General features: G+C 44.7%; 3 protein-coding genes across 9 annotated transcripts in view; 2 read left to right on the forward strand and 1 right to left on the reverse strand.

Annotated features, from left to right (window-relative positions):
* The window catches only part of PLS3 (plastin 3), a 50,455-nt gene extending 48,626 nt beyond the window's left edge, over nucleotides 1-1,829 (forward strand). For all 6 annotated transcript variants that reach the window (XM_039571749.1, XM_010407615.3, XM_010407617.3 and 3 more), the window contains one exon: nucleotides 522-1,829. In XM_039571749.1, coding sequence (XP_039427683.1) covers nucleotides 522-654 — 133 coding nt within the window. In that variant the 3' untranslated portion in view covers nucleotides 655-1,829. The remainder of the gene's footprint in view (nucleotides 1-521) is intronic.
* On the reverse strand, nucleotides 1,217-6,073 carry LOC104694463 (nyctalopin-like). Its single transcript, XM_010407737.3, has 2 exons — nucleotides 6,022-6,073; nucleotides 1,217-5,909 (listed from the first exon to the last, which is right to left on the reverse strand). The coding sequence occupies exon 2, from the start codon at nucleotides 5,863-5,865 to the stop codon at nucleotides 4,660-4,662; it is 1,206 nt and encodes a 401-aa protein (XP_010406039.3). The 5' UTR covers nucleotides 5,866-5,909; nucleotides 6,022-6,073; the 3' UTR covers nucleotides 1,217-4,659.
* Nucleotides 3,464-17,673, forward strand: AGTR2 (angiotensin II receptor type 2). 2 transcript variants are annotated; one of them, XM_019290793.2, is made up of 3 exons: nucleotides 3,464-3,583; nucleotides 14,095-14,305; nucleotides 15,958-17,673. In XM_019290793.2, the coding sequence occupies exon 3, from the start codon at nucleotides 16,031-16,033 to the stop codon at nucleotides 17,147-17,149; it is 1,119 nt and encodes a 372-aa protein (XP_019146338.1). In that variant the 5' UTR covers nucleotides 3,464-3,583; nucleotides 14,095-14,305; nucleotides 15,958-16,030; the 3' UTR covers nucleotides 17,150-17,673. The 2 variants fall into 2 exon arrangements, with proteins under 2 accessions (XP_019146338.1, XP_039427684.1); XM_039571750.1 differs by having other exon boundaries at nucleotides 14,157-14,305.
* The last annotated feature ends 4,732 nt before the right edge of the window (nucleotides 17,674-22,405 follow it).

Raw genomic sequence — 22,405 nt, forward strand, 5'->3', positions numbered from 1 at the left:
ACCTGTTTGTTCAGGAGTTTGAAGTGTTTAGCTGGTGGCTTACAATTTTGAAATTGAACCCTTGTGTGTCTTGTGTTGTTGAATCATCATAGATTGTCAAGTTTAAAGTATGCCTATTAAAACATGCCTTTGAAATGTGTGTTCTGTGACTGTTAGCAGTGGCAGAATGACAGCAAAATTTCTGGCAGATAATAGCCTCACTTTGTTATTCATAAGGAGCAAACAGAAGAGGAAATGTTACATAATTAATCCTTCATTATATATGCTATTAGCCCTAACAAATTTTAATTAAGATTCTTTTTTAACTGTTGGTAAAGTGGACTTGACATTCAAAGGTCAATTTGCACATCAAAAAACACTTTACTGGGTGTAGACCAAATGATGTGGTGTGATTAAACTGTTCCACATCTTGAATCTTAATAAAGAATAGGTGAAATTGTGTTGGATGGGGCAGGATTTGACTTGTCATTTACTGGTAGCAGTCTTGGTGCTGACCACCTCATCTTTCCATGGTGAAACAGGTATGCTGTGTCCATGGCAAGAAGAATTGGTGCCAGAGTTTATGCTCTTCCAGAAGATCTTGTGGAAGTGAAGCCAAAGATGGTCATGACTGTGTTTGCCTGCTTGATGGGCAGAGGAATGAAGCGAGTATAAAAGAGACGATCCATGTAAAGAAAAAAACCCCAAAATGCAACAAAAACCCAACCTGCCACCGTGGGTGCATGAGTAGCAGATCAGCTGTGATCATGTTGAAATGCTGTTGGCCTTGGAACTGTTGAAGTTCGAAGGACTTTGTTTTGCTTTGCAAGACAGATTTATCAAAATTCTCAGGGGGAAGGAGTTTTAACCAACAGACGTGCTCTTTTCCCAAAGGAAAGTTTAACTTATCAAGAGCTCACAGAAATGCATTCATAGCAGACCTGCATCTTGCAGTATTGCTCTGGAGCTGTTTTCACTCCATTATTTCTCAGATACTTGATATGTGGTTTTTTACCCCTGAGGGCTATAAGGTGGTTGGTATGAGTTGTAATGGAAACAAATCTAATTTCTATCTGCAGTCCACTTTAATTTCTATCATACAGTCCAAGCATATTCTAGGTTTGACCACATCTTTAATTTTTCAAATAAAGCTACAGTACAAGTTGGGACCTGCAGGCCAGCTCGCAATGCTAAATGAGAAATGTGTGATTAGGAAGATGTACTTTCTCTGGTATTCTTTGTACATGGTGCTTTTTTGTACATCTAACTATTTTGATTACTTTACAAATAAAGCATGGCAGGTTTTTTTTCTCTTGCTGCTTATAAAAAGGGTTTTTTTGGTTTGTTTGTTTTTTAAGGTTATACTACATATGATAATACCACCATCCTTGGACCTCTTCCAGTAACATATGATGATGTTGCTGATGGCACAGTTACACCTGAGAATGGAAGTGAATGCATTTTTGTATGCATCTTGGCTCAGTTCTGTGCACCTAGAAAAAAAATTTTTACAAAAATCTGCATAAAAACTGTAACTTTTTTATTTAAAATGCTGTTAGATACAAAACCATACTACATTGTGGAGAGGTTTTGTGCAGGGAAGAGGCAAATGGTATAAACAGCAGAGTTCAATAAAGTGAACAGCAAATGTGCTGGAACACAAAATTATTTTTACAGATAAACGGAAACATTGTCACCAAAGAAGGAAGATGCTGTATCCATAGGATTTAATACTCTCTTGCTTTGGCAAGCTGTTTGCTATATTTTGAGATCATATTGCTATTCCAAGCTATTCAAAGTGATGTAATATGGTGGCAAAGCATTAGTTGAAATAAAAACATTTAAATACCTGCTTCTCTCCTTATTTGCACTGACGCAGCATAGCAGCCTGTCTTCAGTTGCAGCTGGTGCTTCTGGGCTGCAGTGCCACACACAATCTATCTTCATCTTTAATGGCCTGATGTAAATCTGATACTAGGTACTGGTCCTTCAGAGCATGTTGAGGGGTTGGTGCTGCTGGGAGCACATTAGGGAAAGGTCCGTTAAAAGCAAAGGCAGGAGACATTTGTTTGAAGCAGCAGCTTCTGTATTGTTGTACCTTGGGGACTTCAGAGATTAACATTTGTATGAGGGCTAATTGAGTGAAAGGGATTTAATTTTTCTATGTGTAGGAGATGAAAAAAGGGAAGGTGAAAAGGAGGAATTTGACAGGGAGCTGAAGTGGGGCTGGTGCACCTGGGAGGAGATGAGCAGGAGCTCTGCCTGCTGCAGGGGTGAGGGCATGTGCGGCGGTGGCACTGGCTGGGAGTGTTCCCTGCTCTGAGTATAGAGTATCAGCAAACCCACCCCAGTGATTCCCTGCATGAAGCCTTGTGCAAAGCTGGCTGGAAACTTTCCACTAGTACAATTTTTTTGTAAGAAAAGTATGCTAACAAAGCTTCCCACAGGAAATTGCATGTTTTCACTCAAGATGGAGCGATATACCGTAAGTAGAGTCACAGCCATTCCACTGAAACAGTGGTCTGGTAATTTATGGCACTGGCTGGGGGTGTGATGTAATTAAGATCAAAATTCTTGGACTCTGGAAGTGGCCATGTGCATCTGTCTTGTCTTGCCTCTTTTGCCTCCTGGTACCAGGTTAAAGGGGGAGAAATGGGTACTTTGACAATTACAGAATGGGAAAGCATCTCCTCTTTGTGCTGAATGTATTTAAGAAAGAAAAGTTTGAGGTCCAAGCAAAGCACATCTCTCACACTGAAGGTCCAGTGCAGGGCAATCAGGAGAAACCAAGTGCTTTCTCTCCACTAAACACTCTTAACAAGCAGGTTTTCAAATAGTTTGTTTTGTCAAACACACCTAAAATTTCCAACAGATGTAAACTTTAGCACATTTCCTTCTTCCTGCAACTCTTTTTCCTCTTTCATATTAAATTATTTGTTGGTATTTATACTTGGTTTTGCTTCTTCAATTACATGCTTTTTGTTTCCAAGGTTTTTTTAGCAGTATCAGATTTGTTCATAGTGAATATTTTTTTAAACAGTTGAACTTGCTGCTGCCTTTGTTGGGTGCATGTTGTCCTTACCCTTAATCTCAATGTCCTCCTTCAAATGACTTTTCAAGCCCAGACTGCCTCCTCAGGGCCTGTTTTTTTCTGGCCTTTTTCTTGTATTCCTTGCATGTTTCATTTTTTGTGGATTAAAAATGTAGCCACATGTTCTCCCTGAGCATACTGTGTATAACTTGTTAAATATTTCTATCACTTTTTATCATAGCACAGAGGATGCAACTTGTGCTCCTGTTACTGTTTAATGAGGTGGTGGTGTAAAAGTGGAAAGAATATTTTCTCAAAGCATTCAGAGAAGACAAGGTGCTTGTCCATATAAATTTTTTGCCAATTTACATTATTCAATGGAAAAAATCTAGTATTTTAGGGACTTAAACAATTGCTGAGGTGGACTTTGCTCGCTTTTTTGCTTTTGCCTTTTTCTATTGCAGCTTGATAGAGAGGAATGCAAAAGCAAGAAACCAACTGGAGTTTTTTTCCACTACTTCTCAAAGTATGTGAAGCTGAGGAGAGTGAGGATGGTGAAACAGCACCAACAATGTAAGCAAAAATTTATTGTATTGACCGTTAAATACTTTGCACAAACCTAATCCTGAATATAATGAGGCTGAAGGACATGTGGTTTTGTTGCGAAGCCCCACTTCATCCCTTCCCTGGTGCAACAACAAAGGTTGGTCCTACTCTGCACTCCATGGCAGGTTTCCCATGTCAAAATGTGCTGGTTTGTGTGTTTTCAGCCCTAAACAAGGGTTTATTTCTCTCTTACCTCTTACCAGCTTGGGATAATTCCTCTAAGGAATTATGTGATGTGTCTGGCACACATTCTGTTGCTTCCTTCTGCGAGCACTCACTAAACATTGGATAAGGGTTTTTAATATACATGCAGAAGGCTGATCTGTGTCTCCCAGCAGCTGGAGGGAGGCAGATTAGGGGTATGGCACTGGGGTGGTGCTGTGACAGACCTCCTTGATGGTGTGCAGGGAGACACAACTCATACAGACCATCCCTGAGAAAAATGACCTCTTTGCAGGGGTGAATGCAGAGCCACATTAGCTGAGGTTCAGTGCTGTGAGGAGCAGCTGAGCAGTAAAATATTTTACATGGTGATGTTTTTGCCCACACCTCCAACACTGTCTTGCACTCTTAACAGCAGAGATACCTGTGTGCCCGCTGTGGGAAGGTACCATGTGCTCACAGTGATGCTGGTGGACTGGGCCTTTTCTAAGGACTCCAGATGTACTGGAGCATGTGCAATTTATTCCTATTTCAGCAATACCCACAATATGCCCAATATGGGCTGGGCACAGGAAGGCAGCCCCTCCCAGGGAGGTCACACCTGGCTGTGGTCAGTTGACAAATGGGGAGGACAGAGGGGAATGTGCTTCCCGGCCCCACATCACCAGCACAAGCCCCAGCCCTGAACTCGCCAATGTGAGCATTTGCATTTAATTCTGATGTTAGCATTTCAGATTAAAGTATTGCCCGTGAAGGAAATAATTTATTCCTATATAATAAAATCCCTTTTTTTCCATATAAAATCCACCTGTCATGAAAACCATTGTTCATAAACAAATTTTAAGAAAATAAGTAGCCTCCACTTTATAATTGAAACACCATTAAAACATGGCCACCACGGTGCCCCATCCCCTCTCATTGTACCACATGTGGCAGGCAAGTGCCAGCAGGATGAGCTGGCCTGGCAGAGGGGGGGGCCCAGGAGCCACACTGGTACTGGCCACTCTGCACTTGTCTTCACTGGCCAGCTCCAGTGGCACTGTGCAGTCCCCCAGGTCCCCAGGGTGGGGGTCCTCAGGTGCTGTTGTGTTGGGAAGGCCCAGGAAGGTGCAGTCCAGCCCCTCAATGATAGCCCTGCGTGTGGCCGTCCAGCGCCAAAACCAGAGCATGCTGCAGTCGCACCTCCAGGGGTTGTTGGACAGGAACACATACTTCAGTTTGGTCAGTTTGGCAAACAAGCCCCTGGGCAGGGAGCTGAGGTTGTTTTTGCTCAGGTGAAGGAAGTGCAGCTTGTTTAAGTATAAAAAAGCAGAGTCTGAGATGGAGGAGATCTGGTTGTTGTTCAAGTACAAGTTTCTCAAGTTGAGCAGGTGTCTGAAGGTGCAGTCGACAGCAGTGATTCTGTTGGCTTCAAGGTGCATGGTCTTGAGCTGGATCAACCCATTGAAAAGCTGATTAGGCAAATCAGTGATGAAGTTGTGTCCTAAATTTAACATGCCCAATCTGAGAAGCTTTGTGAAAGCTCCATTTTGAATGATCCATATCCGATTCTTCCTGAGATTCAGATCGTATAGGGTTTCCAGGTCCTTCAGGGAATCTCTGCCGATGGCTTCTATATGATTGCCCTCCAGGGACAGCCTCGTGAGGCTGGAGAGGTTCCTAAAGGCTTGTGGGACATACCGCATGTTATTGGAGGCTAAATCAAGCCTTTCTAAAGAAGGCAAGTGTGAAAATAAAAGTGGGTGGATTTCAAAGATATTGCAGTGGGACAAATCCAGGCTGATGAGGTTTAATAGTCCTCTGAATGTGTTTGCATGCAGGTAGGTGAGGCGTGAGTTCCTGCTGAGGTGCAGCTCTTGCAGCCTGCTGAGAGCATGGAAAGTTCCTGGGGTCAGGAAAGTCAGATTGTTCCCGTCTAGCCAGAGGCTGTGAAGGAAAGTCAGGTTTCTGAAGGTGTTGGTGTTGAGAATCCGCAAATAATTGTTGGAGAGGTTTAGAGAGATGGTGGATGTTGCTATTTCTCGAGGTAGGGTTTTCAGTCCAGCTCTGTTGCAGAGGATGGTCTCTTCAGGTGTACATTTGCACATGCTTGGGCATGAACTGGAGACATTCAGACTCAGCCCAGCCTTTGCTGCACAAATAAATATAAATATAACAAGAAAGAACATGACCAGCCACACATCAGCCACAGCATCTAATACCTGATGGATAGTAGAGAAGGAGGCAAGAAGAAGAGCATGTACCTTTTGGGCAGGTGAACCGTGGGCATGGCAGGGTCGGTTGGACTGCGCACAATGAAAATAGCTGGTTCTTCCTGCTGCAGCCCCGTGGGGATTAAGTGTTTAGGTACATCAAAGCTGATTAAGTGCTGCCCTGAGAGGCAGGGAGATTTCTCAGCCCAGCATCATGCTCTGATAGTGGTTTTCCCAAATCCTGCCCTTTGCAAACAGCAACAGGTGACAGACTTCCCCTGGCAGCTGTCTAGGAGAAGCTCCTGCTCATGGGTTATCACCATTATCAGAGTCTCTTTGGCAGTTGGCTCAAAATAACTGTTCTGGGAGGAGTTTTTGTGCTTTTCTCCAGCTAGAGCTTCAGCAAAGGCAGTGGAAGGTGGCTCTGCCATCCAGGTGTGAGGTGAGGGCTCTCACCCCGGCGTGGTTGCACATATTGACAGATGGTCCGGGCTGAGACTCAGGGAAATGCAGCTGTGACCAAGCCCTGAGCACAGCCTTGGTGATGGCTGTGACTCCTCTGCAGTAAAATGGGATACTGCCAGGAGCTGTGCAAGCCTCATGTTCTTTGACAGCTGGGAAAATGCAGGGGAGTGCTGTGTCCTGGCAGTGCCTCTTCTTGGGATAAGCCCTGAGCCATCTATGAGTGGTGAAAGATGAACCCTGTGGTCGAAACATGGAGCACCCCAAAGGCACACTGTTCTTCCCAGGGCACTGCCTGTCTCCAGAAGGTTGGAAGATGCCACTGAGCAGTTGGAGCTGGGCTTGGGTCATTAAAAATCTCTGTCCTTGCCCCTGCCCTGGTTTTTGTCCTGTATCCACACTGTAAAGGGAAATTGCATTTGGGGGCCTGATTGATGCACTCAACAGCCAGGGATCAGCAATCTCCAGGCTGATCATTCTGCTTATGACGACAGGAAGACTAGACCCAGGGCTTGCAGCTGATGCATCATTAGGGCAGCCAGTGACACAATTGCTGCTCTTGTTTTTTGTCACTCTTTTAATTTGTCTTTTCCACTTCTCTCTGCTGGAGTTCTTGTGTTCTGATGTGCTTGAAGCACCTTTTGTCAGCCTGCTGCCTTCCAGTGCACTTCCTTGCTCTGAATTTCTCAGTCTGTTTCAGCTTTTTTCTTTTTTCATGTTTTACAGATTGGGTTTTCTTTCTCTCCCCTGTTCTGCCAGCTCTGTCCAGACAGTGGCTAAACCCCCAAATGTATAGTATGCCCAACAGGAAGTGCGAACTGGACAAATTTGCAGCTCTGTTTTCTCAGCAGAAGCAGATTAGGTTTCCTGCGCTGTTAAATCACTATGTTGGCTTCAGCTACTTCTGTTTTCTTCATCATTTTTTCAAGCAACAATCCCCTGAAGGACAGCTTCTCCCTGGAAGCTTGGCCAGGATGATCATGTTGTGTAATGGAGACCATCTTCTAGCTGTAAACAACATAATTTATTTAGTTAGACAGGCTTTGGTGCAGTGTTACTGGACCAAAATCTGGTTTCCACCAAGAGCAGCAGTGATGGCACTGTGCCCAGGAGCTGGTCCTGGGAGCCCTAGAGGAAGGTGGAAATGTGCACTGCTCACTCCATCCAGATGATCATGTCTGGGGTCAGGCCAAAGGTTTTGGTGGGTGAATCTTTGTTTTCTGTATTCCTGGCTCAGCTGGGACTGTTCCTTCGAGGACATCACCTTGGAGGGGTGTCCTGCTGCTGGAATCTCCATGGCTTCTCTTGCCTCCTGATGCAGCACAGCTAGGAATATCCATCACTCCATAATTTTGTCTGTGCAACTCTGTGAAGGAGACAGGTTTCTGCTGATCTCTGTGCAGGACAAGTGAGCTGCACTGTGTGCTTGGGAATGGTCTTGTCTTTAGCTGAAGTTTGTAGCTCAGGCTGAAGAAGATTAATCTCTTCCTCTGGTGTCCCTTTTATTCTACACAGGCTTTATTTCTGGTTGTAATTCTGGTTGTAATTCCAGCAGTGTTACCATGTTCTAGCTCTTAGTTAAGCCCAGTGCTCTCTGTAACTCTCCTTGATTTCATATTGGAAATTTTCAGACCAAACGCATGCAGCTCTTGGAGCTCATTGCTGCCAGATGTTGCTTAACTGGACTAAAACACTGTGGTGGAACAGGACCATACAGCTGCAGAATGTTTCCTTGCTTTAGAGCCTATAGGGCCAAGGAAACCCATAAGTATCAAAGTGACCAGATTTTTACACTTTGTCACAGGTTTGGCAATTCCAGTTGCTCCCTGTAAAGATTCCACAAAGCATGAATGTGGGGTGGCAGCTGCCTTGCAGCTGCCAGCCTTGTGGCTGGTGGTACTTACCGATGGCAGCCCTGGTTGCAGCTGCCCTTGCAGTGGAAGCAATGCAGTGGTGTGCCAGCACTCAGCACTGTGCAGAGTGAAACCTTTGCTGCAGGCTGAGTGTTGGTCCAAGAGAGTGGCCACAGGAATGTCCTGCGTGTGCTGCAGTGCCCAGTGCTCCTGGCAAGAAGTGCTCAGCATTGCCTGTCCAGCTCCAGCTTCCTGAGCATGTCTACTACCAGTCATTGCCACGCCAAGTGCTGTAGAGACAAGGTAAGGACATGCTGCTTGAGAAGAACTGACATGAGTTTTTTCTCTAGCTACCTTTTTAACAAAGTTTCCCTTTATGGTCCTTTCAAATATTAGCATCCTGCTCTTGGGTTCCCTTTTCCAAGCTCAGCTCTTTGTGCTCCACGTGCAGGGATTTTGATTGTCTCACTCCATCTGCTGGGAGGGTTTCTGGAGTGCATCGTGTTTTGGCTGAGGTGGTTCATCCATCCGGCTTTACTGGAAAAGCTGAACCACTGCAGGTCTTCTGTTAAAATGTATTCCACCCATCACATGACCATTGTTGTGGTTTTGTCTTTTTTTCAGTCACTGATTTATCTGACATCTGGGATTTATAGCCTAGCATGTTCCCTTCAGAAATTGTTTGTAGCTGATGACAAGAGCCTTGCCTAATACTGTAGGTTTTGAGGAGATGAATTCTCTTTAGAAGATGGAGGCAGCAGTCAAAACATCTACTTTGGGATGGTCTTGCTGGTCTAATAAGTTAAAAGAGCAAGGTTTTCTTTCTTTAAACTTTTTGTTGGGAAAAGACGGAATGAGCAGAATCACTTAACAGCTTTGTTGGTTAAAAGATTGACTAAATAAGGTAGAATACACAAATGTCAGGAATAATCTGACACCCCCAAAGCTTTATCTAGCTGGTGAACTCTCATGTGTATCTCAGTATTCTTGGAGCATAAGAGAAATTTCTAGTAAAAGCACTTAAAAAGTGGGAAAGCTATTTGCAGTGGTTATAGTTCAAAACAGCAAAGGAAGATTTTTGTTTTTAAAAGATCTCTGGAAAGAGACCCTTTGGGTGCTCTGTAACTCTATAAAACTTTCTACAGAGTCCTAACTCTTCCTAAATATCACCTTGAGACTCTAAAAAGAAATGTGAAGCATTCTCCCACATCCTTTAAATGCCAGGCTATATACAACTATATTAGTACTAATATAGCAGAAGTTAGACAGGAGGGAGCTCTCTCCCACAAGCTATGGGCATCAGTGTCTTGACTTCTGCTGCTCATCACAGCAACTGGTTTGAGAGAAATGAGTAGGAGAAAATTACCTGTGATGATAAATTATGAAAGCTGACTGTGGGTTCCTGCTGTCATCTCAGTTGCTGAAATGCTGTGCTTTGCCACTGATGCTGCTATGGGCATTTAGGCTCTGTGCCTGTTGTTGGCAAGCCCTGGAGTCTGGTGGTTTATCTGTGTTAGGGGCATGACTGGGAGCTGTGCAGCACTCAGGAATGGAGTTTTGACCAAGTCCTGCTGCCTTCAGCAAGAGCAGGCATGCCCCAAGAACAGGCAGCAGTGCCAGGGTGTGTGTGCATTCCCTGCCTTTAATAGCAATGGGTGCAGCTTGTTTCCAAAATCACTTACATGCTTGTTTTCTTTACTACTTTTAGTAACTTGTAAAATGCTTACAGCCAATAATTTGAACAAACAATGTCATGGATGATAACCTCAGTCTTGGCAGTGCTATTGGCTGGACACAAACATCTCTCATAAAATAAATGCTCTGGATAAGTTTTCTGCATGCTGGAGGTGGAAAGGGCATCCCTCTTCGCCCCTAAACGCCTCTGTCACACTCACTGAACTGCTCCAAAACTGACCTCTTCCAGCATAGAAGGTCCGTTCAATGGGACAAGAGCTCTCTGACCCCATATCTGATGGCCCCTGTCTGGGTGGCCCTTGTGTTCACTGCTGTGCTGCTGTGAAGTGAAAAAGCATCACTTTCCCCAGGCCTACTTAGTGCTTCCATGTGAAATCATGGCTCCAGGAAGGAGAGTGAAACACTGATGAAGGTCTTGCTTTTGAGAATTCTGGTAGTTCTTCCTCTTTGCCAAAACACCGCGTTTGCAGACACCCACTGCCAGAACTGATCATGCTTTAGAGGTACATGAGACAGTGCTAAGACCCAGAATTGACCCAGCAAGAACCATGGATGCTGGATGGGAATAGGACTCACTGCCTTGGCCTTCAACCTTCATGGTCACTGCTCACAACTGCTCCCCTCCCCAAGTCTCCAGAAAGGCTGCAAGCAATCAGCTTTCTCTGCAGGAGTGCTCTGTGGCTGGGGAAGGGTGAGGTAGGTTCTCCAATCTTACTTGAAGGACTGAGCAATGAATCCCTAAAGAAACCCTTAAACAAACAAATGCAGGAAGGAGGAATGCTTAGAAAAGTTTATGGAATGTGGGGAACCCAGCTGCAGGCAGGATGGTTTTGGGGAGCATGTGCAGATGGCCTGTTGTTTGGCACAACACACCCCAGAATCACAGAATATTCTGAGTTGGAAGGGACCCACAAGGATCATCAAGTCCAGCTCTTAAGTGAATGGCCCATGCAGGGATCAAACTTGCAATCTTGGCATCCATCCAACTGAGCTAATCCCAGGGTCTGGCATGATGAAAATCATCATTGCCCTGGCAATGCATGCTGGATCCCCAACTCCTGCTGCCAGCCCCGGGACCAGGGAGTCAGGAGATCCTGCTGTAAATCAACACCTATGTTGGGTTATGCAACCTGGGGAGCACATTTATAAAATATTTTTTTCCCCTCTTGGTTTCTGCGAAAGGAACAAATCAAGGTCATGAATACAGTTTGCATCTGGATCTCATATTACTTTGAGCCTTTGGCAGGCTGGCAAGGTTTAGCCTCAAGAGGTGGCTCTGACAGCCTCCTGGCACAGTCAGGCTGCTTGTTTGGGATATTCCATCCCTGACAGTGGCAGCACTTCCCTGCAAAATCCAAGACATAGGACTTGGAGTACATGGATCCTTTTATTTTTACTTGTACAGTTGATCAGAAGTTGCTATTTGAATTGTGTGTGGTGGTGGTTTGGGGTTTTTGGGTTTGATTTTTTTTTTTTTTTTTACACACTTCTGTTGATCTTTTGACCTCTTTAGGTGCATAGGCTTGAGGATAGAAAGACAAACCTAAGTGCTATATGTGAGCCTGCAGCAAATTTCTTGCTCCTCTTGAACTGTGAATTTTTTTAGTTGGTATAAAAGACATACTTAAAATCCTTCCCCAAATCCAACCCCCAGAAAGCTCAAGCTTCTACTTATTTAAAATCAAGCATGTCTTGTGTTGAAAACTCCCAGCTTTTGTAACTTTGCAGCCAGATGAGCAGTAAAAAGGCTCTTCCCTGTGCTGAGCTGTGTGCTGGGCACTGCTGGAGCAAATCCATGTGCTGGATTTACCAGCCTGGCTGTGGAAAACACATCCCACAAGCTCAGGGGGCATTAGCTCAACTGCAGCACTACATGGCAAGAGGTTGTTTTGTGCACAGACAACTTGGGCATCCCTTTCACAGCCATACAAGAATGCTCAGAAATAGTGAGAGGAAGAAAGAAATGGCAGAGGAAATAGAAGAGAGAGGGATTTGTACATTAGTGAGAGGAAGCTTTGCAGTGAGAACTTGGGATCAGATAAGGAATCAGATGCACTGAGCATTGGCAGGGGAAAGAATGGGAGCAGGATTTGTCAAAGGGCAGCCTGAGGTATGACCCCCATTACACTGGGTGCATCAGGGCCATTTCTTGTCTGCTAAAGTCTCAGTTTTGCAGGCAAAACAGAATGAACACAGTATCTGTAAGGATCAAAAGTTGTGTGGAAAGGAAAACTTTATATGTAAGTCTAAACAACTAGTGTTTGTTATTTTTGGAAAATAAACATTCTTGTGTATTTTTCCTTCACTGGGTATTTGCTGAGCAATGGAGCAAAACCTTTTACCAATTGCTTGTGTGCAACTAGCAGCAAGGACTACTGGCTGAGGGTGTCCTGGCGCGTCCTGTTACCAAAAAAGTTAATAAATATGGTTCAGAGTGAGTGCTGACATCTCAGGTCACTCACCTGTGAGCCAGCAGTCCTGCAGACCCCAGGCAGGATGTGTACAGGGGAAACTGGTGGCAAAACATGCATCTCTTCTCCTTTGCAGCAGGACTCATTACTTTATCTCTCTTCCAATGTTTGCTCCAAGCACAGACACTGTGTGCCTGCAGCCTAGCAGTCCTGACCACCAACTGCTTTGTCATCATGTCCTTGAAGCAGTAAATTGCTGCACTGTGGTAAATAGAAATGCTGCGTGGAATTCCCTTTCTTTAAATAACTCCGTCTCCTTTTAGCACAGAAAATGCTAAGAACTGGACTTTGAATTATGAGGCAGATAAAGACAAAAGCTGCCAAGAACTCTTCTCTCTGTCTTGAATGTAGTACTCACCTCCAGGGGATGAATGTATGTGAGTTTGCTGATAAACTTCTTCAACACTCTCTGAAGCTTTTTCTGGTCAAAGACATAGCTGGGCTATGGTGAAACTGGTGAGACTGTTCTCCACAGCCTGCTCAGCCCTTGTTTCCCCTGAAGATGCTGGTAAAAAGCTGTTTTCCCTGTTCCATCTCTCCTCTGGGTCACTCTGGTATGAACAGAGCTGATGACACCTGTTGTCTCTGGTGTGCTGCACAGTCCTGGAGCAAGGGCAGGCACTGGGGTTTCCCCAAGCCACCACAGGTGCATACACCTTGCTCCAAGGCTGTGCTGGTGTTCAAAGGATGGGATGTGCTTGGGTGCAGCACTGGCTAGTGATTGAGAGCCAGCCAGCAGCACCTGGCTGGGGGAAAGGGACACGTCACTGGCCACAGGGTCTCCAGTGGTCGATTCTGTCTGGCACATGAAGCCTTGCTGGGGAGCACAGCACATGTGTCCGCAGTAGATGGATGGTTGTTGCAGAGGAGATCACACTCAGGTATCACGGCAAAATGTTTAAGCCTATGGGTGCTTCCTTTGCCCCTTTCTTATCCTCCAGGAGCCCCCTTGGAGCTCCTTCCAGGGCGAGGAGGCTGGGGCCAGGCACAGTGTGTGATGCAAGAAGGAGCAGATGTAAAAACTCTGTGTTATGTGAATGGGAGTTGGCATGAGCTCGTTTTGGTGATGTCCTACCCCCGTTCAGCCTCAGAACCAAGCCTGCTCTCAGCCATGTGGATTTGTCCTGCTGCCCTCCTTAGTCCCAGCAGTGTGCATGTCTTTGTAAGGAATAGGGCAGTGGCTTTCCCATCCTAACTAACTGGGAGATGGGATCAGCCCCCTTACGCAGGCAATGCTGTTGTGAATGCAGTGATGTTCTTCCACTTTCTGTCTCTCTGTGTTCACATGGTCAATTCTGCCAGGACTAACAGCCAGTTAGTTTCATTCTCAAATGTTATTTCATTCTCAAATGTGTTAGCCAGTGCTAGGACTCCACGGACTGCATGGGAATCCCCCTGCCCTCAGAGATGCACGAATCCTTCCACAGAGGATCCCACATGTCTTCTGTGCACGTGGAGGGCAGAAAGGGGCTGCATGTGGGTGTATCCTCCTGGACCAAGAGCTGCAGTAGAAAACCACAGGGATATTTGTATAAATTTCCTTTTTCTTGCTTGCTTCATTTCTCTTTTTTTTTTTCTTTTTTTTCTGGCTGTCTTGTTCCTCTCTCCTGATTTACTGCATGCGCTCACGTGGCCTTGGAAAGGGGGTTTCTCAAACTATTTTGCTTCCAAAAGGAAAAGAAGCTGGAAGGCATTCATATTTCAGTTCTCAAGTTATTTAGGTTAAAGTTTCCCAGTGGGAAAAGTGAAGATATGAGAGAGCAGATTGCTGGTGGCGATACTCACGAGAAGGAAAACGGAAAAAAGGCGCCCGGAATTCTAGAGCTGCATCCAGACAAATGTGGGGTTTGACAGGTAGGTTTTCTATCTGCCCTTAGAACATAATTTCGAATAGTGTCTCGTGTCTGCAGTAAGAGTAGAATGAGTAGCTCAGAGCAGATCCTAAGGCACCAGTTGTTCATGACCAGAGGGGGGGAGTGTGTTTGTCAATGAAACCTTGGTCTCTGTAATGCAGCTACAAGTAATTATGGTGTGGTCCCTCTACTAGGAGTCAGTGAGGTATTTAATGCTTTGTGACTTGTACTGAGATTTCAACTTCTATATGTTAAAGTGAAGGGCTCAGCACATAAGAGTTAAGGGTGAAATGTGACTCCAGACCCTCTCTGAATATCTGTGTTCCCAAACAAAAAAGCTTCCATTGGGTTTAAGACCTGTTTGAATACAGAACATAGGCTTATGATCAACTATTTGTGACTTTAAATACTGGCACTCTGCAGAAATTCCCCAGCTGAATTTTCATTGTTGAGACAATATATTTAAAATTAAATTTTTCTCAGTATATCCAAAGTAGTGTATTGCATATTTTGCATTGAGCAAATGATAAGCTACTGTACATTAAACTGTTGATACAGAAAAATATGTTTGAACTGATCAGTTGCCTTCTGTTAAATGAGAGATCATTACCCAAATCTGTTGTCTTGGTGAAAATTTCTGTTACTTTTAGGGCTCCTTGGGAATTCTTAAATGCCTGACTGGTTCCACAAAAACTTAATTAAAAATTAATTGCGTCTTTCTAGTATGTAAAATAAAATACTTGGGTATGATATCTTCTTTATTGACTTAGAAAGTCTTAAAGTTTGCAAAATGTCCTGCTCAGAGTGCAGACACAAACCGTTGAAATGCAACAAAGACAGACCTGTCAATTAACTCTCTTATTGTAGCTGTTTTATAGCTACATTTTCCCCTAGTGAAATCCAGTCCTGATATTTCTAGATGAACAGCACATAGAACTGTTAAATCCAATGCCTGCAAGGACTGAGTTTATTGCTTGTGTCTACATTGAAATTATCTCTTTCACTGTTCTGATTAAAGCTGTCATGAGGGAAGGAGATGCAGATATGTTTGAGAAGGACACAGACAGTGAATGACATTTTGCAGACCCTTCAGTGTCTTTGAATTCAGCCCTGTGAATTGGAAAAAAAAAAATCACAGCTTGGTTTCCTAATAGTCTTGTTAAAAGGCTGCATTCATGCCCATGGAGTCCCAGGAGACCCTCAGGTGTGACACACCTGATCTCCAATGGCAACTGCTGCCTTTTTATATTATTTTAACTGTTCAGAGTGCTGGAAATAGCATGAGAAAACTGAGAAAAGGATCATGAAGAGCTTTAGTGTGGCCTTTGGGTCACAGAAGTTCCTAAAGTGTCTCCAGCTCCTGAGTCCATAATCTTTCTGCTCTGCTGGTCACAGAAAGCACCATGTGTAATCATGGATAAACCCCAGCTGCTCTCTTCTCTGCCAGGCTCATTAAAAAGTGCTGTGACCTCCCTAGGGCTAATTGTATCTTGTCAGTGGGATGGAGGTAAGGAGTTCAGCAGGGCTGCCTGCTATTTCAGCACTCAGCTTACTGACATAACTTCAAATGGTTTTTATTTTATTGTGACTGTGTGATTTCAGAGCTAAGACAGCTGCAGAATGCACGTCTAACACACGGTTTCTGATCTGCAGGTGAGTGATCTGATAGAAAAGTGCTGCCAGCCCATGAATTTCCTGAAGAAACTCTCTTTCCACCAGTACCAACATGCAGAGCAACTACTTCCCAGTTGTCACCACCATGGAAAGTCTCCAAGTCCTGTCTACAGCACTGACAAACTCATCGGCTGTGTCGCACTCGTCCCCTCCCTGCCCCCTTACCTCTTCAGATTATCAGTTTTCTCTAATTCCAGCCCTCTTCTCTGTGGTTTTTATTCTGGGCTTGGTTGGCAACAGTGTGGTGGTTGTGGTGCTCTGTCGTCACACTGGCCCCAAGACAGTTGCTAATATCTACATTTTCAACCTGGCCATGGCGGACCTGCTGTGCCTGGCCACCCTCCCCTTCTGGGCCACCTACTACGCACAGGGATACAACTGGCTCTTCGGGTCTCTCATGTGCAAGATCTCCAGTTCTGTCCTATGTCTGAACATGTTTGCAAGTATTTTTTTCATTATGTGCATGAGCATGGACCGGTACCATGCCATTGTCCATCCTATTCACTCCCAAAGGAGAACTCCACAACAAGCTTATTTTGTAGCATTGGTTGTGTGGGGCCTTGCCTGTTTGTCCTCCCTCCCAACTTTTTATTTCCGAGACACTTACTATGTTGAAAGCTTGGAGGTCAATGCTTGCATTATGGCCTTTCCTTATGAGAACTATGCAAAATGGTCTGTGGCAACTGCCTTCCTGAAAAACGCCTTTGGCTTCTTCATCCCCTTGGCAGTGATCACCACCTGCTACATCTGGATCAGGAGGCACTTGCTTAAAGCACAGGAGTTTGGGAAAAGCAGGCAGAAGAGGGACAAAGTCCTAAAGCTGGTGGCTGCTGTTGTCATGGCCTTCCTAATTTCTTGGCTGCCATTCCACGTTTTAACGTTTTTGAATGCTTTGGCTCACATGAACATCATTACCAGCTGTGAGGTGATGGGAGTCATTGACACGGCACTGCCGTTCAGCATCTGCATGGCCTTCGCCAACAGCTGCATCAACCCCCTGCTGTACTGCTTCATTGGCAACCAGTTCCAGGAGAAGCTCCACCGCTTGTTCAAGAGACAAGTTTATCAGTTCAACAGTCATCGGGAAAGCTCCTCTGTGAGGAAGGGCAGCTGTTTCAGAGATGCCGAAACCCCCATGGGCAAAGAAGGGGAACCTGAGTCTTTCCTATAGGCACTGGGGCATGATGTGGGGTGATGTCAGTGAAGCTGGATGTCCCTGCAGTGGTGACATTCTTCTCTCCTCTTTCCCTTGTTTTGTGCCCATTCATTCACTAGCTGTTTGAAGGAGAATCTGTTTTGTCATACATGGGGATTTATTCCTCCTTCCTTTTCACAACAAGAAGTCAAGTTTTACACAGAGGGAAGGGTCCAACAAATAACTATATTGATGGCATTTTAAATATCAGCTTTTTGTATGGCTTAGATCAGGCAAGTGTTAAGTGTAATACAAGAAGTCTAAATATACTGAAGGACCATTACACCATAGCTACAATTGCGTAGGTGCTGAGTATTATACCCTAAGCTGATTTTCTAAAAGAGATTCTCACTAGAGAATGTGTAAATAAAGCAGTGCAGATACTTCTGTACCTATCTGTAAGAAAATATTTTGACATTTATTTTGTATATTTTCGTTTCTTTAAATATATGGCTAGAGATGTATGTAAAATGCATCAAATATATTTCCAGCTTGCTTCAGCCTGGGATCCTGAGAATGTGTCGAGACATGGTTCTGCAGACTGCTGAAGGTGGGGGGGTATTATTGTGGGAAAGTAAAACCACAAAGTGCACGTTTTTATACCTTTCTCATAGCAGGTAACATGTCCATAGCCAGATGGTCCTTTCTTTGATTCAATGTGGTCACTTGTCACAAAAATACTGCAGGAAGTGAACATGCAGTGTCCCACTGCTGCATGGACATGCTGAGCCCCACACACTGTCCAGCAGCCTTTGTGGCAAGGACTTGCTGATTGTGTGGACCTTTTGCATTTTAAATGTCAATTGCTCCGTGCTGGCAGCTGTAAATTTGGAGTACTGCATACAGAAATCCTGAGTGACTCTGTCTTGTCACCCAGAAGAGAAACCACAGTGTGAGCTTACTCATTTTAACTAAAAGAATGAGTGAGGGAAAAAAGTATTTGGGAAATACTATTCTATTTTGAGGTTGCTTTTGTTGTTTATTTGAAATTTTATTTTGCTGGAGACATACTGGTCCTCTTGGACCCTTTGATAGGCTCAGTCTAAAAGAGGGGTCTGTTAGCACCTTTTTCCATTGCCTGCAGGTTTTCCTCAGGCTGAGTGACCAAAAGACCATTAGTTTCAGGGAATTGTCTCTGATGAGTTACTCTTAAGGCTTGCATTCACAGTTTTGATCCACGGGTCAAGCTGGCCTCCCTGGAAGTCCCAACTCCCTGGAAGCCATGAGAACCTGGTGCAGGAGCCATCCTTCACTGGTAGGGTAGGGGTAAGTTTCTTCACTGGATTACACAAGAAATGTGCCAGTCTCAGAGTGACGTGAGATGAAAAGTTTGTGCAGAACTTGGCAAAACAGGGCCTGACCATAAGTAAACCCCTCTCCCTGTCCTACTCCAGTATTCTGTAGTGGGGTATGTGGCTGGAGAGATGCTTATCCCTGAAAGTGGAAGAGCTACTAATGCAGCTCCCCTGGAATGTTTTTGTTGAAGATGTTCTGAGGAGCTAATAGTGTCTGGGACGTTGGATATTTCTGGAAGGACAAACTGTTAATTACTTAGCAATGAGGACAGCAAGGCAGCTGTGCTACAGCAAAACAAACCAACAAACTAAGAAAATCACCAGGTGTTCAAGGCAGCAGACTCAGAGGGGCAATAAGGTTGTGGAAGCTTTTTACCTTTGCTGCAATACAGGTCAGTAATGAACACAAGTGGGACATTAATTGACGTCTTTAGAGTCTCAAAACAAAAGCTAACCTGCACCATCTGACCTCAGTGATACCTGTGCTTCAGATGTACCTGTCTCGAGAGGAAGCACAGGCTGCACATTCTCTACATGTCAGGTTGGACCCGCTAAAAACCAACAGTGTTTAATAAGGATCGTGCCTTTTGCCTGGTGTGCAGACTTATGCTGTTAGGGAAATACTACAGGAATCTGAAATCCAGTTGCATTTACAGCTGTGAGAGGCTGGAGAAAATGAGGATTAAGCTTTCCCAAGGAGAGAGCAGCAATGCAGCATCTCCCACTGTTGTGGGACAAACTCATGTTTGGCTGCTGGAGGGCAGAGATTGATAACCACTTGCAGGGGCTGAGGCAGCTGCACCCAGTGTCACTTTCCTAGAAACAGGGAAACCAAAAAAGAGTATTAAACGTGAGGTGAACTGAGAGGGGAGGAAAATTCTTTCTTTCAAAATGCAAAATTCAAAATTCAAAAGAATTCTACCCTGAAGGTCATATTCTGCAAGAGTGACAAACTGAGTGACCCCAGTGTGACTTTTTTGTTTGCTAGATCTGCCTTGTACCTCTAATAGGTCATGAATTTGAGCAGTGTGGTTAAACAAACATTCCAAAAACTCTGTCTCAAGGGGTTTGCGGGGGAAACAGGGTGGTGCTGTATCAAGGGTTTTGCTTTATTTTTAGAGCAAACTGATTAACGTTGAGCTCTAAGAATTTCTTCCATCATACTCAAGTTTCTCATGAGATTTTTGAGGGACTTTTAAGGAAAATGTGTGTGGGGGAGGGGTTTCACAGTTTCTGCATGTTGTGTTTATTTTTTCATTATTTTCAGCAAAAGAATGTGGACGGAAATTTAAGTAGTTTTTTTTCCTTGCAATTTAGAATCTTCTTTTTTCCTTTAAGGAGAAAGTTTAGCTGATATTTGAAAATGATTCTGATAGTTGTGCAGGACTGCAACCTCTGTCAGTCAGACTCCAATATACCTCCCACCCTGGTCCTTTGTAAGCCCTATGTTGCCTTAAGGTCTCCTAAAAATGCAGACCCCTCTCCAAGGCAGGAGTCCTGCAGCCCTTTCATGGGGTGTGCAAGCCTGGGCCTCCTGCTCAGGTCAGCCTGGCCATCCCACAGCACCCACCCAGACTTTGGGACTCTACAGGCATTCACACAGTTTTGGCAGGGACTTTGGGAGTGTGTGTGGTCGCTTAGGGTTGCCCACACTATAAGTGCAGAAAGATGAATTTATGAGCAACAATTGGGTTTTGGCTGTGCTGTGGTGCAGCAGTGTCAGTGGAGAGGAAAGCCTGCTGTGGAAGGGGTGTATTGTGATGTACCATGGCGAAATTCTGATGGGTTTGGAGAGGGGAATGTCCTGGAGCATTTCTGGACCTGTCAGATGGTCTTTCCCCAAAAGAGATGGAAGGGATGGTTTCCATCTGTCTCTGATGTATTTGCTCAGTAAAACCTGTTTGTGGTTTCCTTTTTTAGCTCTAGTTGATTACTCTCAGTTTAAATCATTGCTCAGACCACTTTGAGCATCCTGTGCATGTCCCTGAGATTACTTGACTACTCAACTTCAATACACGCACCAGAGAAAGCCACTGGCATTTTTTATTATGAGCTAGTGCTGGGTGGTGAGCTAAATGTTTTGTTTATGTAAGATATACAATAAGAAATGTTTGGTACAGCATGTTCTCCCTGAGAAGTCAACATGGCCTGACTCTTGTGCTGGCACCCACTGAGCACACTTGTCTCTCTTCCTGCCAGATTCTGAGCAGGAATATCATCTTTCCACTCTGCAGCCAACTTCCACAACTTGGCTTCCCCTCACAGCATGTCTCCTTGTCCTGGCTGAAGGGTGAGGAGGTGCCATGGAGCAAGTGAACTGCTCATGTTTCCCTATGAAAATGAGGCCTTCTGGATAGTCTGAGTGGTCCTGGCAGGAATGCATGAAACCTGAAGCGCAGAAATTGGGGTGGTCTGGCAGCCTTTGCTCCATGCTGGCAGCCTTGCTGATCTCATCTGAAATCTCCTTCCCGTGGAGGAAAATGACTGCTGTTGTTGGGAAGGGCTGCTCTGTTCAGCAAGGTCCTGGGATGCGCTTTCCTCACATCTGCCTGCTGCAGGATCCAGCTGAGGATTCAGACAGAGAGGGGCTTGTTCCTGTGGTCCATGGGCTCTGCCAGGAAGGGTTTTGAGTCTCCCGTGGCTTTGTCGTATCAGATACCTGTCTATGGAGGGAGCCCAGGCTGCTGTCTTCAACATCCCATATCCTCTGGTTTGGGTACAGTGGTCAGCCCATTGCCATGCTTCTGGCAGAGCATCCAGGTGAGGTACCTGTCTGAGAGAGGATGCTCCCTCCTGTTTGCCAGGTTTCACTAGAACCAAAATGGGAAAGAAAAATAAATAATAAACAGGGGTAAAAAAAGAGATTTATTTATTGAAAACAGTGGGGTCCTGGAGTGGAGAGTCCTGGGATAGGGAGCAAGCCAACCTCTCTCCTTGCCGCTTTCAAATGTTTACTTTCCACTTCCTCTTCAGCTGAGGCAGAGCCTGGATTTGACACTGTAAGCTCCGGATAGAACTCTGTTAATCCTCAAAGCACTTCACAGGGACAAAGCAGAGGGATATGGAAGTGGATGAGCGTCATGACATGAGGTACATCTGAACTTGCCCCCTTATCCCCTTCTGACAACCAGTAGCTCTTCAGAGTAAGTAAACATAAAATCACAAAGCTCTGCTTCGTTCCTGTAAGACAAGCAATTATGGGAAGCCAGGATCCAGTGTGATTTTTGGCTTCAAGTATTGTAAATTCAAATAAGAAAATCAACAACTGCAACAGTGCAAATGTGACTTATCTGACACAGCTGTCAAGTCTACATGACAGACAGCTAAAATGGAACAGAGACAAGGCTGTCTCTAGAAATCACACTCACCTTGCAACAAATGTAAGAAGCATTTCTTTCAGGAAGGGAAATGGTGTAATCATTAAATGCATTTAGACAGAGATGTATTGGATATATGAGATACAATTACTCTTGAATGATGTGTGGGAGAGCTTGTAGAGACTTAATGCAATGAAATAAAAAGATGTCACCTTCATATAATATATTCATGAGGAGAAAGAACCAGCATTTAATTACTAATGTTTCAACTTGGGTTTTACTGTGTCTTCTGCATTCCCTGGTGATGCCTCTGAGGTTGTGCTCTGAATCTGTCTTCCCACACGTATTGCAGTTCATTCATCATGGAGGAAGTACATGCATGTAGAGGTGTTTGCTGTGCTGAAGGCATGGGACTGAACTCTGAAGTAATTTGTATGTTGCCCTAAACTTGCTCCTTTGTGCTATCAGCCCTCCCAGCCTCAGGCACTCTGGAATGCCCCACTAGCCAGGGTGCAGTGACATACCCAAAGCACAGCCTCCTTCAACAAGCACAGCAAAACATCTGCAGGAACAGTCAGGACAGCATCCAAATATGAGCTCTTTCGCAATGACAGGAAAGT

This window comes from Corvus cornix, chromosome 4A, assembly GCF_000738735.6.
Source record: "Corvus cornix cornix isolate S_Up_H32 chromosome 4A, ASM73873v5, whole genome shotgun sequence".
In the NCBI taxonomy this organism is placed as follows: Eukaryota; Metazoa; Chordata; class Aves; order Passeriformes; family Corvidae; genus Corvus; species Corvus cornix.